This window comes from Bipolaris sorokiniana (assembly GCF_000338995.1).
Source record: "Bipolaris sorokiniana ND90Pr unplaced genomic scaffold COCSAscaffold_1, whole genome shotgun sequence".
Classification (NCBI taxonomy): domain Eukaryota; kingdom Fungi; phylum Ascomycota; class Dothideomycetes; order Pleosporales; family Pleosporaceae; genus Bipolaris; species Bipolaris sorokiniana.
In genome coordinates this window covers 3,331,892-3,348,177 of record NW_006911895.1, presented here as the reverse complement: position 1 = coordinate 3,348,177, position 16,286 = coordinate 3,331,892, and the positions used below count along the sequence as shown (strand labels likewise).

General features: G+C 52.5%; 5 protein-coding genes across 5 annotated transcripts; 3 read left to right on the top strand and 2 right to left on the bottom strand.

Annotated features, from left to right (window-relative positions):
- Positions 1 to 3,071: 3,071 nt before the first annotated feature.
- COCSADRAFT_132741 (uncharacterized protein) lies at positions 3,072 to 4,339 on the top strand. The gene is made up of 2 exons (XM_007697087.1): positions 3,072 to 3,564; positions 3,624 to 4,339. Exons 1-2 carry the CDS (start codon positions 3,439 to 3,441, stop codon positions 4,065 to 4,067), a joined length of 570 nt encoding a protein of 189 aa, XP_007695277.1. The 5' UTR covers positions 3,072 to 3,438; the 3' UTR covers positions 4,068 to 4,339.
- Positions 4,340 to 5,514: 1,175 nt separating this feature from the next.
- Positions 5,515 to 7,945, top strand: COCSADRAFT_78439 (glycoside hydrolase family 37 protein; the record flags this gene model as incomplete). Its single annotated transcript, XM_007697086.1, has 5 exons — positions 5,515 to 5,637; positions 5,693 to 5,762; positions 5,815 to 5,936; positions 6,003 to 7,747; positions 7,816 to 7,945. The coding sequence occupies 5 exons, from the start codon at positions 5,515 to 5,517 to the stop codon at positions 7,943 to 7,945; spliced, it is 2,190 nt and encodes a 729-aa protein (XP_007695276.1).
- A 928-nt stretch (positions 7,946 to 8,873) lies between these two features.
- Positions 8,874 to 11,756, bottom strand: COCSADRAFT_22292 (uncharacterized protein; the record flags this gene model as incomplete). The annotated part of the gene is made up of 2 exons (XM_007695907.1): positions 8,874 to 11,575; positions 11,633 to 11,756. 2 exons carry the CDS (start codon positions 11,754 to 11,756, stop codon positions 8,874 to 8,876), a joined length of 2,826 nt encoding a protein of 941 aa, XP_007694097.1.
- A 539-nt stretch (positions 11,757 to 12,295) lies between these two features.
- On the bottom strand, positions 12,296 to 13,943 carry COCSADRAFT_167091 (uncharacterized protein; the record flags this gene model as incomplete). The annotated part of the gene is made up of 6 exons (XM_007697085.1): positions 12,296 to 12,657; positions 12,710 to 13,121; positions 13,269 to 13,395; positions 13,446 to 13,648; positions 13,707 to 13,752; positions 13,807 to 13,943. 6 exons carry the CDS (start codon positions 13,941 to 13,943, stop codon positions 12,296 to 12,298), a joined length of 1,287 nt encoding a protein of 428 aa, XP_007695275.1.
- Positions 13,944 to 14,932: 989 nt separating this feature from the next.
- Positions 14,933 to 16,223, top strand: COCSADRAFT_78119 (uncharacterized protein; the record flags this gene model as incomplete). Its single annotated transcript, XM_007697084.1, has 6 exons — positions 14,933 to 14,977; positions 15,037 to 15,075; positions 15,125 to 15,146; positions 15,202 to 15,675; positions 15,729 to 15,793; positions 15,846 to 16,223. The coding sequence occupies 6 exons, from the start codon at positions 14,933 to 14,935 to the stop codon at positions 16,221 to 16,223; spliced, it is 1,023 nt and encodes a 340-aa protein (XP_007695274.1).
- Between the last annotated feature and the right edge of the window lie 63 nt (positions 16,224 to 16,286).

Here is a 16,286-nt window from a genome sequence, read left to right as displayed (position 1 = left end):
TCTCTCTCACCAAGGCCTATACCATCTCAACCCTCAGAGGAACATATCCGACCAAGTTATCACCTACACGTTGCCACCAGAAAACAAGTTTTTCACTACAGTTTCCGATAGCGAATTCGACTGCTCACCATCGCGATTAAAATGCATTACCGTTGGCATATACCACACCCCCATTTGCACTTTCGACGCCATCTAGGCCAATGGCTCGCAGATGTGGCTGAAGTGTATAGTCGGGCTGCATAAAAAGGCCAAGCTTTTCCCCCAAGCTTTCCGGCAATAGCATGGTCAGTAGTACAATGGGTACTGCCGAAGCCGTGTACGAGGTACTGTGTACTGACGCCTCACAACAGAAGAGAGTAATAGGAAAGTGAAACGAGACTGGGCATTTGTGGGGCCCGGGTATGGGGGAGTTCGTTGATGTGTTGTTGGGGAAAGCTATTTGGAACGGCCTAGACTTTGGCGGTGTTTTTTGATACCCAATGCATGTAGCTTCACGAATTTTATTGGTTGTATTCTGCCCTTCTCCGGTACAATTCGCTAGTGGCGCGTGCAAGGAAGTATGATGGAATGCGCGACATGATTGCAAGGCTTTCAAGATCCAGGAACCGCTTTGCTAGTTGGTGATGACGAGCTTGACCTCCAAACAAGCGGTGGGTCGTGAAGAAAAGAAAAGTACTTGGTGACCCTGCCTTGCCTTTTTTCTTTTTCGTCTTTTCTCATTGGTCTTTCTAGCCTCAAGGCCGGTGTGAAGTTTTGAGACACCGGCTTGCACGAGACGATGGGAACGAGGCGTGGCCACGGCCTTGTTGCGGTGACACTGCTGGTGCCTGGTTGTGCTTTTTTGTATGGTGGGCTGGTGTTGATGTGCTCAGCGCCACCGCCCTGATTGCTCGAGATACAGACATGCGTAGAACACAGGTAGAGGTGTATGTGCCACACGGTTCCCCTTTACTCCACTTGCCCCGAATGGGCAGGGTTTTGCTGCTCTTGGATGTTACGACGTCATACTGAGATATGGGTATCGCGGGTGATCTGATAGCAACCACTGCTGTGGGTAAGATGTCGGGCAGCGATTCTATTTACGAATGTACTGGGGGTGGAATCCCACAGATCTCATTCGGCGATCTGGGATTTCAGGGCTGCGCCGCGGGACTGGTTGATCCGGGCCAGGGTTGCGAGTCATACGGGATGCAATTTCTGATCTGAATGGGGAGTTGACAAGAGATAGCGGGGGTTCTCATCGAGTCCGAGGCCGGCAAGAGCCCGAACCCGAATGCTCCTTTATCCATTAGGAATAGACTGTGTGTGGGGGAGGATATTTTTGTGGGGCCTGTGGCCGCTGCAAGATATTTGGAAACGATGCCTGAAGGTCGGCGACGCCTTTATTAGGTTGCGGGCCGCACAATATTGCCTAGCAGACAACACCAAGAATTGCAGGTGTATGACACCGCTCGGCCTCATTGTGTGGGTTACGTGGCAATGACGATGACGGGAGCGGGGCTGGCATTGCAGTACACAAGGCATTGTGGAGTTGTTCGAGGACAGACACGTGCGTCCCGTAGTACTAAAACGGATTCAGAGTTGGCGGTTGGTTGATGTCTTGTTCAAGGTGAAACGGCGCTGGGGGTTTGTTTGTCTCACGGCTATTGCTGTATGATTGTCTACTGGCTTGATGCCGAGATTACACAAAATGCAAGCAAAGTGTACGTGGTGCGTAGTAAAGAGGCGCATTGCGTAATGTGGTATCCAGCCCCTGGGGTTACAAGATGATTGGGACCAAGGCAAAACGTGTTCCTGGGGTTACAGACGTGGACAATCAACCCAGCGAATGCAATAACATTTGGTGTATGCAAGGTGATGAGCGCCAGGCCCGAAGCAGCGGCGCTAGTGCAGGGGTGCTTCTTGGGGCAAGCTGAGCGCAGTCGCTGCTCTCTTCAACAAGAGCAGCGTTGCAGTTGCAGTGGTTGCATTGTGCCTGGGGGTTGGGGCATTGTGCTGGTTCGGATGCAGCGTTGTGCCGCTTGCTTGACTAAGGGGACGATGAAGCGAACTGGTTCGGGATCGAGGTGGTGGTGGTGATGGCAATCATCATGTGTCTGTGTGTGTTTACTCATCACCAGGCACGCGGTGCCAGTGTGGATTGGTGGAGATGGTGTGCATGGGCCCCAGTCAAGCATTCGTGTACCTGCATGGTAGCCTGATCTGGCATCGCAGCAGATGCTCCCTTTGATTTGGACATGATCCTGTGATCACGATGCAAGCAAGGTAGCGAATCCATCGTTCGGCGCATGGGGCGCGTTGCGCTAAGCAGTTCATTGCTTTTTGCGACAGCTGTCAAATTAGCATCCGGTCTCGTTTGGCAACCTTGGATAGTAGATGATTAGCCTGGGGCAGACCGAGGGGGCAGATCTCTGCTAGGCGCGCTGCACAGCGTGGACAAGCAGGCGGTGAGGTTCACTATCCCACGCTGCACTGCGTCTACGCATGCCGACGATGCATGGCCTTTTGTTTTGTCAGAATCACGGCATGGATGGATGGATGGATGGATGGATGTTTGGATGCGAGTATACATACACACCACCACACACCGTCTCGAGGCACTCGGACAGGTGTAAACACGCGGTGAGGCCCATGTTCTAGGCTCTGGGGCCTGGGGCCTGAGGTGAGGGGCAGGGTTGTGTGTTTTCTTGCATGCCTGTAGCCTGCTCTCTCTCACGACGACGACGACGACGACGACAAGAGATGAAGCGGCTGAGGCGTTTGAGAGCAAGTTCCAAAACGCGGCTGATCGGCGTATGCGAATAACTTCTGGACAGGAGGGGTCAGGACATGGGTACGCGAGAGCGAGAGCGAGTGATAGGCTGGGCTTGAGGGTGGCCGCTCTGGCCATGTCGAGTGTGGAGCTGAGGCGTGCAGGGCAGCCAGCCCCTTGGTTCAGCACACCAGGATCTGCCGTGGAGTCCTTGCGTTTACGGCAGCTAAAAGCAACGAGTGCTGATCTGCCCAAAGCACGAGTGATGACGGAAACGGTAGAGCCGCAGCCATGTACCACGTTTTGGGGGCGCTGTCACCATCCTTGTCCCTGGACTCCATCGGCGAGTGCGGCGCTATGGCGCTCGGTCTGGTGGGTACTATCCTGAGAGCTGGGTAACATGTCAAGTCCGTTGCTGGTATATAACACTTGGTCGCCCTAGCCTTCAACACTACTCACACCACGACTACACAGACAACATCCACTACTACCACAGCCACAGCCATTACAGCGACCACAAGACTACTACCACGACCACTACCATCACTACCATCACTACCATCACTACCATCACTACCATCACTACCATCACCACCACCAGACTACTACTACTACTACCACTGCCACTGCTACTTCCTCTTGACCAACACTCTCTCAATATACCCACAATCACCAACTCAGCAAACATGTACCAAAACCTTGGACACACACCCAACTGGGAAATTTGCTTCCAGCAAGCCCAGCTCACAGAGGAGAACCTGCGGTCACATGGCTCCACATATGCCTCAACACATAGCCCAACACATGTCAAGGTAAGCACTCGGACCCTCAACATGGCACTCGAAGAATCAAAATCTAACTCCTTCTCCAGGCGGACAGTGCTTGCTACATGCTAGAGCCTCAACAGTACTACCGATACGATTTGGATCTCGAGGAGTCTGATGATGAAGATGCGAGCTCGCAAACAAAGCGAATGGCTCTTCGAAAAGCAGCATCCATGGAGGTGCTCAAGGCGTATGGTGGATGCTTTGCCTCTGGCTTCCTCGCACTTCAAGAACCTCTGCCCAGCCGACCACAGTCGAAGCTGCGACGATATGAGAGCGCAGATGCATTTGAGATCCGACGAACGGCATCCATTGCGACATCACTCGAGAGCGGGTCAGTCAGCTGCACAAGCAGCAGCAATGACAACCCGCGACCCGACTCTGCTACTCTGAGCCCTGCGCAGCTGCAAGAGGCGGCGAGAGCAAGCAAGTGGAGTTGGAGAAGCATGAGGAAGAGCCGAAAGAACGCGGCCAAGAAGCTAGACGTTTGAGTGCTACGATTTAGCAGGCGCTCGCCTACTTTTTCATTAATGTTTGCTTCTTTGATCGTTTTATTAGCGAAGGTGTTGGGGCGTTGGGGATTGCGCATAGTGCAGGACTGCCACCTGCCGTTTCATTTGTTTGGGGGAAAAAAGTCATGGAGAAATTGTCGTCTAGTACTTGGATCAAGTCACGACCAGTCAACAGTATACGTAGGGTGTAATAACCTCCGGACGCGGCTCAGTGAGCCTGCGCGGATCATCAATCAAACTTGTGCAAGAGCAAAACAACCAGTCCAGACCAAACCAAACAAACATGACCGTGATCCCGACACAGACGGTTGCAATGCAACTGCAGTGGTACAAGCGGAGACGCTTGGAGAGCCGGCGTTGGGGGTTGAGAGGCTGTAGGGCGTGATCCTGGACGTGGGATGCATGCGGGGAGAGTACCGGTGACCGGGCAACTCGCAGCCGAGCCAGTCACAGCATGCAGCGCTGTCGGGGAAAAGAGGCTTGCATCAAGGGTCGGGATAAAAAACCAAAGGTAAAATGTGCAATGGCCGAGGAGAGCCATTGAAGCAGCAGGATGCGAGACACGGAGACGAGACACGGGCAGCGGAGAGGAGAAGAACTGAGCATGGGCATGACGTAACAGTGGGGTTGCTGGCCATGGTGTGGGCCATGGAAGCTTTAGCGGGCAGGAGCGACGGGGAGGGGAGGGGAGGGGAGGGGAGGGACAGCGAGGGAAGCGACGATCATGAAGAGCGAGACGACGACGATAAGCAGCGACGCAGAAAGGGCGCCAGGCACAGGAAGATGGCGCGGAACGGAACGACGAGTACTCGGCGTGTGCCCAGCTACTACTATTCGCTCCGCCCACCGCCGCCGCCTCCCCCCACGGGCGTGCCTGGATGAGAGAGCACATACACACACATTCAGCAGCCCATGCCACGCGTGGGTTCTGGCACAATGCAGCGCCCTCACCGCCTGGCCCTGTTGGTCCCTATCGTGCTATCGTGCTGAGCAAAGACAGACCCACCATTGACGCCTGCCGTGATGTCCTCTGTAGCCATCGGCGCACCTGCCGGCTGTCGTCAGTCAAAACTGCCTCGCTCGCCGCCCCAGGTCACTCTGCCTTTCTCTCCCTCCTCCCCCGCCCCTACCAGACCTGCATCCCTCCCCTTGACGGCTTTCTGTCCGCTGACACAAGGTCCGTCGCCCCTATGCCCTCCACCGGCCCTCGTCCAAGACGTCCCGCCCCGCCCCCACCCCAGTCCGGCCGCATTGAGCGTCTCAGCTAACTTTTGGCCCAGTACATACGCCATAGCTCTCCCACGCTCTCGCTCTCACAGCTCCAGCAACATCCATCATCACCACTGCCACCACCCATCCTCAACCCCAACCCTCACACTCCGCCCCTCCCGCTCGATCGGTGGCTCCATCCTCCCTCCCCCATAGCATGAGCTCGCAACCCTTGAAGCCTCGCCGAACCTCGTCTGTGGTTGACCCGTACGCTGCGCCGCACATCTACTATGGCGAGAGTCACTCGCAAAAACATCCCAGGGCAAGAACCTACTCGGCTGTGAGCATTGCCTGCCCCCTCTCGCCCCATTGCCTACATTGCTCACACCAAGCAGAACGTAGACCAATCCACCCGCAATGCCCCGTTGAGCGAGGGTATTCCTGCTGGCCGCCGCACCAGTCACGGTATGTACCATGGCGGCACATATCTCTGGACAAGCGCTGACAATGCCTCTAGATGAGGCTTCACTGCAGCCGCGCCGCTTCAAGATCAACGTCGACGAGACCCTCGCCCAGCTTCTCGCCCGTGAGGATTCTGACCAAAACTACCAAATCACCATTGAAGACAAGGGCCCCAAGGTACGCTACAAGCCCCTTTCTTCTTATCTATACATATACACGCAGTATGGCTGACAACCCACGTAGACGCTATCTCTCGGTACTCTGGGCTCCAATGCTTTCAAAAAGCACGATGTCCGCGGCACCTACATGCTCTCCAACTTGCTCCAGGAGCTCACCCTTGCCAAGGACTACGGCCGCAAGACCATTGTCCTCGACGAATCGCGCCTCAATGAAAACCCTGTGAACCGCCTCAGCCGCCTCATCCAGTTTTCCTTTTGGGATGGCCTGACACGCCGTATCGATGGCTCCAACATTGCCAAGGTCGCCGTCGACCCCAAGGACTGGACCGACGATCCACATCCTCGTGTATACATTCCCCAGGGCGCTCCCGAGCAGTATGAGTACTATACGCGCATTGCCCGCGAGCACCCCGATATGCGTCTTGAAGTCATCTGGCTGCCAAAGAATTGCGACGACCCTACGTATGTGCGCGACCTCAACAAGGCCCCTGGTTTGCTTGCCATTGCCATGGAAGAATGGATTGACCCTGAAACCAACAAGAAAGACTTGAGGGGGCTGCCTTTCGTGGTGCCGGGTGGCCGCTTCAACGAGATCTATGGGTGGGACAGCTACATGTGTTCCCTCGGCCTGCTTGTCAACGATCGCGTCGACTTGGTCAAGTCCATGGTTACCCATTTCTGCTTCTGCATCAAGCATTACAACAAGATTCTCAACGCAAACCGCACATACTATCTCTGCCGCTCCCAGCCACCTTTTCTTACCGACATGGCCCTGCGCTGCTATGAACGCATCAAGCATGAACCGGGTGCGCTCGACTTTCTGCGCGAGGCCATTCTTGCTGCCATCAAGGAGTACAACTCAGTCTGGATGAGCCCGCCTCGTTATGATCCCGAGACTGGCTTGACCAGGTACCGACCCACTGGCTTGGGCGTGCCTCCGGAGACGGAAGCCACCCATTTTGAGCACATCTTGCAGCCGTATGCTGACAAACATGGCATGACTTTCCACGAGTTTGTTGACGCGTACAACTACCAACGCGTGCACGAGCCCGAATTGGATGATTATTTCCTGCATGACCGTGCCGTGCGCGAGTCTGGTCACGATACTTCCTACCGTCTTGAGAAGGTTGCTGCAGATCTTGCGGTCGTCGACATCAACGCCCTGCTATACAAGTACGAAGTTGATATTGGCCGATGCATTCGCAATCATTTCGGAGACAGGCTTGAGATTCCAGCAGAATTCTGCACAGGCGATATGAAGCCTGGTCATATTGAGAATTCTGCAGCATGGGAGCGTCGCGCTAGAAAGCGACGTGTCCAGGTCGACAAGTATCTCTGGGACGAGGAAGCCGGCATGTATTTTGACTACAACACGGTCAAGCGTGAACGTACAGGCTACGAAAGTGCCACTACGTTCTGGCCAATGTGGTCCGGACTTGCCACGCCTCGCCAAGCTAGTATCCTTGTCGAAAAAGCTTTACCTAAGCTTGAAGCCTTTGGTGGGCTTGTTTCGGGTTCGGAAAGATCGCGTGGCGAGGTCGGTATTGACCGCCCTAACCGACAATGGGACTACCCCTTTGGTTGGGCTCCACAACAGATGCTCGCTTGGGTTGGTATGCAGCGGTATGGCTATGATGTTGAAGCTCAGCGTCTGGCCTACCGCTGGCTTTTCATGGTCACCAAGGCTTTTGTCGACTTCAACGGTGTTGTTGTTGAAAAGTATGACGTTACAAGGAAGGTGGACCCGCACAAGGTCGAGGCTGAATATGGTAACCAGGGCAGTGACTTTAAGGGCGTTCCCCGCGAAGGGTACGTATTGCACTTGTGACCATTGATACGATGAAAGAAGAAAGGATATGCTAACAAATTCATTTTAGTTTCGGATGGGTCAACGCAAGTTATGTCTATGGCCTCACGCTCCTTAGCGCACACCAGCGTCGTGCTCTCGGTGCTCTAACCGACTGGGACACGTATGCCAAGGCCATGACCGACCTGGGCATGATGTAGAAGACCTTGACAGCTGCAGGGTTTTTATTCGCATCTTCACAAAAGAATATATACCAGTATGGAATGTTTTGGTTAATAGCCAGCTTGTTTTGTTCGTATTGACTTAGGGCGATTGATGAGACAGTCTTTTTTCTCGATATTGATGCTTTACTTGCATAGCCACACCGAATTTGTTTACCCGCCCGTCGAATAAGTTGATTATTATAATGACGAAGTGGTGCAAAGATGCATTTTTCTATTTCGGTCCGGGGATCTTTCTTTTCTTGTTGTTATGGTAATGCTGATGTGCTTCGCTTAACTTACTTACACTTATTAGTCTAATCTTGAATGATTTGACAAATCTTGAACCAATTTCTTTTCCTCTTCCCGATTTACCAGACTTTGATACTTTGTGATTTTGCGTAAACAGATAAGAGTTTGGTCAGTACAAACAAACGTAACCAAGTAATATGTATCCCATTTAGTATGGATAAACTCATCGCCTATCGTCTCATCATATCAAAGTGCGATCAGCGCTATCTTCCCATCCTTGGAGAGTAAAGAAAAACATGGGTGCTTATCTCAACGATGCTAACCCGAATTCCCATATACATACAATTCATGCATGCATGTGTGTGTGAGTGTTGAATGAACCTTTCCCGCTCCCCTTTCCCTGAACTTGTTGAAAAATCTAGCCCTTCTTTTTTTCTGTTGGACCGACGCCCCCGTATACACACCAAAGGAACCTCTGGAATAAAAACAAAGAGAAAGTGATAAAACAAAACAGAACGAAAGGAAAAAAACGCCATTTACCCCATTTCTCCCATCGTCCAAATGCAGAAATCTTCTTTCCTCCTTGTTCTGGGTTAAGAAAAAAAAGAAAAGCTTGTTGAACGCTTTTCCGGCAATAGTCTTATCCGCCATTGTGCTGTTTTTAGATGGGTTGAGTCTAGAACATGCCGTCAATCTCACCAGTCTCGACGTCGACGTCAATATTCAGATAGCCTGGTGCAGTGGGAAGACCAGGAATTGTTTGAATATCAGCAGCCAGCGCGTACAGGTATCCTGCACCTGCTGCCATGCGCACGTCTCTGATGGGGATGATGAAGTCCGTTGGTGCGCCCTTGAGACTTGGGTCGTGAGAAAGACTGTACTGAGTCTTTGCAACGCAAATGGGCAGATTGCCGAACCCTTGCTTGACGTACGTGTCGACCTTCTTTTGTGCAAGTTCAGAGAATTCGACGGCAGAAGCACCGTACATGCGCTTGGCAATCGTCTCCATGCGCTCTTGCACAGTGCCGCTAGACGTGTCGTAAAGAAGCTTGAAGTCAGGCTTAGGCTTGGCCGACGCAGCAATGATACCTTGGGCAAGGTCCACAGCGCCCTTTCCGCCTTCGGCAAAGTGGTTGGCTGGAATGGCGTCTTCGGCACCGGCAGCAATGGCCTCTTCCCGGATAATATCGATTTCGGCTTGGGTATCGGTAGCGAAGCGGTTGATGGCCACAACAACGGGAACTCCGTATGCCTTGGCGTTCTCAATGTGCTTCTTCAAGTTGACGCAGCCAGCGCGGAGGATGTCAATGTTCTCGGTACGGTAGACTTCTGGCAGCTGAGCACCGGGGCTGATGTCCGGACCGCCACCGTGGTTCTTGAGGGCTCGGACAGTAGCGACAATGACAACAGTGTCAGGCACAAGGCCGGAAGATCGGCACTTGATGTTGAAGAAGCGCTCACCTCCCATGGTGAAGTCAAAGCCAGCCTCAGTCACGACGAACCCGGCTTGTGCATCGTGATCCTCGTCTGGCTCGGTACCAGCCAGCTTGAGAGCAATCCTATCCGCAAGGACTGAAGAAGCACCAATGCTAATGTTTGCGAACGGACCGGCGTGCACAAATACAGGAGTGCCTTCAAGGGTCTGCATCATGTTGGGCTTGATGGCGTCAACCAGCAGAGCAGTCAAGGCACCACCCGCGCCAATGTCGTCGCAAGTGACGGGGTCACCAGCGCGGGAGCTAGCGACGACCATGCGACCCAGGCGCTCGCGGAGGTCTGAAAGATCTTTGCTGAGAGCGAGAATGGCCATGCACTCACTGGCGACTGAGATGTCGAAACCTGTCTCACGAGTCTGACCCTTCTCGGTGGGTGCTTGTCCAACGGTGATCTTGCGTAGATGTCTGTCATTGACATCAAGCACGCGTCTCCAAGTAATGGTCTCAGGGTCAATGTCCAGCCTGGCGAACTTTGTAATCTCCTCTTCGGTCAGATCATCTGGGTTCGTCTTGTCGATCCCAAGCTTCTTGAGACGGCGGAACATGACAGGCACAAACTCACGCTTGCCCTTCTTAGCTGGGACCAAGCGCTTATATAGTGCGGCGTCCTTTTGTGTGTTCTCATGGAACATGCGCGTCTCAATAGCCGCGGCGAGCAGGTTATTCGCAGCCGTGATGGCATGGATATCACCAGTGAGATGAAGGTTGAACTGGTCCATGGGAATAACCTGACTGTATCCTCCACCAGCGGCACCACCCTTGATACCAAAAGTAGGTCCCATACTGGGTTGTCGCACGTTGGCAAAGCATATCTTGCCGAGGTGCGCGCCTAAAGCCTGTGCTACACCAATTGTGGTTGTGGACTTGCCCTCTCCGAGGGGCGTGGGGGTGATACCGGCGATAAGAATATACTTGCCGTTTTTGCGGTGCTCGAGACGCTTCAGCAGAGAAAGATCAACCTTGGCCTTTGTAGCACCGTAGGGCTCCAGTTCATGGGGCAGAATGCCGACCTCCTTTGCGACGGCCGTGATCTGCTTTGGGTGCTGCTTCCGCGAGATGGCAATGTCCGAGGGTATTGGATCTTCAATCTTGATGGGAAGAGGCGTGATCTTGCGCTTCTTCTCTCTGTCAAAGGTTGCGTCGGCTGAGTCGACCAGGTTCTGCAGCAGCATGGCGATGGTCATGGGTCCGACACCTCCTGGTACTGGTGTAATGTGCGATGCGACTTCGACGGCTGACTCGTAGTCGACGTCTCCTACAAGTCTTTGGCCGCTCTTCTTGGTCTCATCGGGAATGAAGTTTGTGCCAACATCAATGACGACAGCACCGGGCTTGAGCCAATCTCCCTTGACAAATTGGGCCTTGCCAATAGCAGCAACGACAATGTCTGCGCGACGAACGACTTCTGGAAGGTCGGCTGTTCGGGAGTGGCATACAGTAACAGTCGCATCAGCGTTCTTCAGCAAGTAGCTGACTGGGCTTCCCACAATGTCACTGCGTCCTAGCACAACAGCATTCTTGCCCTTGATGTCGATGCCAGCCTCCTGTAGCAGCACCATGACACCCTTGGGTGTGCATGGCGTGAAGAGAGGCTTGCCGCCACGCTTGGCCAGCTCGCCAATGCTCTGAATGCCGAAACCATCGACGTCCTTCTCATCAGCAACAGCCGATGTGATGGTATGTTCGGAAATGTGCTTGGGAAGGGGTAGCTGGACAAGAATGCCGTGAACAGCGGGGTCGTTGTTGTACTGTTCGATCTTGTACAGAAGCTCAGCTTCGGTCACGTCGTCGGGCAAGTGGACAAGCTCGCAGTCGATGTTGGCCTCCTCGGCGGCCTTGAGTTTCATGCGCACATAGGTGCTGGAGTCTGACCTGTCGCCAACTGCGTGGTGTCAGCCTCTCGCAGCATCAAGGGCCAGCCCAATGGCATATCACTCACCTTGGACAATCTTCAGGCTGGGCCTGTACCGCGGGTTCTTTGCCTGCTTGTCCTTGATCTTGGCACCTAGGCGCTCGCGGATGCTCTTCGCAATGGCAGTGCCGTCAATCTTTTGTGCGGCCATGACGAAGCGCGTACTGGAGAATTGCCTTGTGCAGTAGGCCGGCTTGAGGACAGTATATAGATGGCGGGGGGATGTTGAGCACCAATATTTTCTCGGCGGGGTAGCTGTGGCCTGCGGAAAGCAACGGCGGGTGACTCCAAGACGCGCACCGCAGATTGGGTAAACTCTCATCATCCTGCCGACAGATTCTGCGTATCTTTTCCAAGTCTAGTGGGTATGCGGTGATATACGCATTTCCATGTCTGTTCGAAATGACTCAGTCTGGCGCCCGCGATAGCAGCGTGTCCCCCGGACAATGCAGAAGACACGCCCACCGCCAAAGTTTCCAAGCCCCCGACTCGCGTGAGCTTTATTACGTACACCAGGGATCCCGAGTCAGAATCGGGAAACTATGCAACTGCAGACGCGGTGCGCAGGCCCGCTAACCAGACTATCGTTATCGAGACCAATCATCTGCTGCCAGCAATAACTGTTCATGGATTTGTTTTTGCGAAGTCCGTCTAGCTATGCAGCACAAGTAACTCCGTCCCTATCGCTGTCTAACGCCTAGCACATTCATCCATCAATATCCCATACATGACGAACATTTCTTCAGCCATGGGCTTCAGCCGCTCGGCTTCTTCAGGCTTGCAGAACTGGGCAAACCTATCCGGATGCCAGAGGTTGCGACCTTCCTTGAGCCACTCGTACGAAAACCTACCGGAACCCTCGAGCAGTGCTAGTAGATCGTGGACACAAATTCCCAACAGGGACTCGTCTTGCTTTTGCGGCTTGCATTCCACCTTGGTACAATCATGAACATAGCTTTTCATCGTGGGAAATTCCTGCAATTGACCCGGTATGAGCATCTTATCAAGGTCGTCCGTGAATCTGGCGTATGCCGCTTTAGGATCTTGATCTTCTTTGTCATCACAAGAGTCAATTCCAGGAGCCGTGTACCCATCCAATGAGACCTTTTTTTTTCATGGCAATATGCCATCCACGCCCCATGTCGCGCAGAACCAAAAGTTTCTCGCCTTTATTCAGGTCCAAATCCCATAGGTCATTTGTAGGACGTCGGCAAGTCTTGCTGATAGCAAACCGAAAGTCACGACTATCTAAGTTCTCGAGCTGAGGATATCTCTTTGGAGTGGTAGTCGCGTTGTTCTCGTCGAAAGAGTTTGATGCTGCCATACGGTCGAGATCTCTGTCGAGAGGTGAAGCTGATAGTGTAGAGCATTTAGATGCTCCTGATTCCCGGATGAGGTTGGAATGTCTTTGCTCCCACTCAAAATGAATGATGAACGGTGGCTCTTTGCCTGGCTCCGTCTTTTTGATGAAGGCAAATGTTTCTCCCTTTTCTAAATACGGACTTATAATGACATGCTGTGCGTATTAGCAACAAGGTCTCCATGAACATGAAATACTCACAACAAGCTCCTCTGCAATTATGCTTGCCCACTCGTCTATTCCCAGACCATTTTACATTTCATACCATGCAGAGCTAACAGATTATGGGCTAAAGCTCCATACATCGCTATCGCCCTTCTTGGCGTAGAACGATCCGTTAGAATGCCACTGCACATCATCTAGTGTTCCGTCCTTAAACACACCCTTGGTAGCGTTGTACTTTGTGCATGAGTAAGAACTCATTTGCCGCCTAAGAATCTATTAGCCGTGTAGGGAAGTTCCAGTAGGCTTATCGCTCACAATCTAGAGGTGAGCTGCGGTGGAACTTTGGAGCAGATCCAAACTGTCTTTGACCGTGCAACGAAAGAATCGCTTGCTCCAAACCATATCCACAGATGAGATGTGTAAGTTTTTGACTTGGTAGAATTCTTCAAGAATTCTTCCAAGGCTGGCGGTCGATGTGTGCCAATTCTGTATGTGCATTCTCCACTGATCAACTCGAGCTTGAAGAAGAAAGAATCAGGGGTTACATCCCAAGGAAGCCTATATGATTCTTTTAACGAGTCCTGTAAAGAGATCGAAGAGTACAGCCGGTGGTATGTACGTGCTGTGCAATAGTCAGCTAGATCAGCTTCTCCCAGAACCATATACCTAATCTCACGCTTTGTAGCCGTTAGGACTGCCAATGAATTGATCGCTACCTGTGCTAAGGGCTATGGTGTAAGTGTTTGGCTCAAGAGGCTCAAGGCTGTTCAGTATAGTTGGTATGATGGTAGTATCGCGTAGGACAGGAGACATGTTTGCTCTAAGAATTGCGGGTCGCTGCTACTAGCAACCTGAAAGAGTGATGTGGGATAATAGCTTTCCTCTTGACTCATATCATGAGATTGACAGATGTATAGGGAGCCTTTGAATGTCAAGAAGTTACCAGTCTCAAGCAGTAGGTAGGAATGTGTTTGCGCCAAGACCCCACTCATGGCAAACGGCAAGTGCGAGACATGTATCTCCAGGGACTAGCGAAGACTGAGAGATGAAATACATGCTTTTCAGTGAGATTAATAGTCATCATACATTCGAGATCTTATACCTTTGTGAAGAGCAGCTGGATCAAATAGAGAAGTCTTGACGACATGGCAAAATCCATGGGAGTTGCGCCAACAAGTCATGTTCTTTCCAAGACTTCCTCAACCCTTGAAACTGTGCTTGTGGAAATTATCAGAGATCAAATAAGGAAGCCATAAGTAGTACTCAACCAAAAATCAAGTGTCAGAAACAGCAGACATGTTCATGAGTAAATGATGCAAGTGGCCATGGGGCAGATCAGTGAGTTTCTCGCAACACTATACCCGTCAGCACGCTGAGATACTACCGTAATCTCGCTTATAACGATGAGCTGCTTCTGAGTCACAAAACGGTCATAACTGGGCACACGGCGTTCCTCATCTGCCCAGTTCTATTCGATCTAGAACGGGGAGCCGAGTTGATCCTGAGTTTGACTCATACTCAACCGCAAGTACAAACACACACAAGATCAATCTCCGGTGAGATCAGTCTCAAAGTGTACAATGCGCAAGGCTTGTGAGTCAGTTGAGTGTGGTGATGTTGAGCCACAGTGGTGGATGCAGATGCATGAGTGCGGGATGAACCCACGCTAGTCGGTTAGTGCCAAGCAGCCCACTTCGCCCGCTGAACGTCGATATGCAAAAGAGTCACCCGAAATTCAGAGACGCCGCCCGCACCATATAAGCCGACACCCAACCCCACCTCCACACTCCCATACCGCCAACATGAGGCCGATTCTTCTCTCGGGTCACGAGCGCGCCCTTACGCAGGTCAAGGTACGCATGCGCCATGCAAGATGGTGAGGCGAGGGGATACTGACAAGAGGCAGTACAATGCTGATGGCGACATCATCTTCTCCGTTTCCAAGGTACGAAACTCTACCAATTTTCGAGACTCGCCATTTTAACAATTTCCAGGACCACGTTGTCTGTGCTTGGTGTTAGTTTACGGTCTGCCTGTACGCGGAAAGGGCGCTGAGGCTGATGCGATACAGATTCACACAACGGCGAGCGGATAGGAACATACCATGGACACCAGGGAGCGCTATGGACCGTCGACGTAAACCCATCCACCGAGCTGCTGGCCACTGGTGGCGCCGACAACACCATGCGATTATGGCACGTCCCAACCGGCAAGCTTCTGCACACCTGGGAGTTCAACACCAGTATCAAGCGCTGCGAATTCTCTCCCGATGGAAGGCAGTTGCTTGGTGTTACCGAGAAGCGATCCGGACACCTCTCGACCATCTGTGTCTACGAAATCAACCCCGACCCTGAGGCGCAACAATCAGACGAACAGTTGCTCAGGATTGTGTGCGACGAATCCAAGGCGACCGTTGCGGGCTTCTCATACCTCGCCAAATATATCATTAGTGGACACGAAGATGGCTCAATCACCCAGTGGGACGGCAAGACCGGAGAACTCCTTAGCTCCAACTACGACGCTCACGAGCCAGACATGCAAATCAGTGAGTCTCGATATGTTTTGTCGTCAGAAAATCCAGGAACTGACAATTGGTAGCCGACATCCAATGGGCACCTGACAGGTCGTACTTCATCACCGCAAGCAAGGACAAGACCGCAAAGGTACACCAACTCGCAAACCCCGTCACACTTTGATCAGGCTGACACATGGTAGCTCATTGATGTCGAGGACCTTAGCGTTCTGAAGTCATATGTTGCAGACACACCGCTTAACTCTGCAGCAATCACACCAGTAAAGGACTACGTTATTCTCGGAGGAGGACAGGCCGCTATGGATGTCACCACCACGTCGGCGCGCCAAGGAAAGTTCGAGGCCCGTTTCTACCATAAGATCTTCATGGAGGAGATCGGTCGCGTACGTGGTCACTTCGGACCCTTGAACTATGTTGCTGTACACCCAAAGGGCACGAGTTACTGCAGTGGAGGAGAGGACGGATACGTACGTGTGCACCACTTTGACAAACCATACTTCGACTTCATGTACGAGGTTGAGCGCGAGGCTGCGCGTGAGGCTGCGCAAGCAAACTTGTAATGTATGGGTTTTCGGACGTGAAAGATGCGGACGATACCAATCGATATGGCTGCATGCATGCAA

Excerpts from the sequence above, each read along its gene's own strand:
- COCSADRAFT_132741 (XM_007697087.1), top strand. The coding sequence starts at position 3,439 with ATGTACCAAAACCTTGGACACACACCCAACTGGGAAATTTGCTTCCAG. Across the intron at positions 3,565-3,623 it reads ATAGCCCAACACATGTCAAG|GCGGACAGTGCTTGCTACAT; the intron begins GTAAGCACTCGG and ends CTCCTTCTCCAG.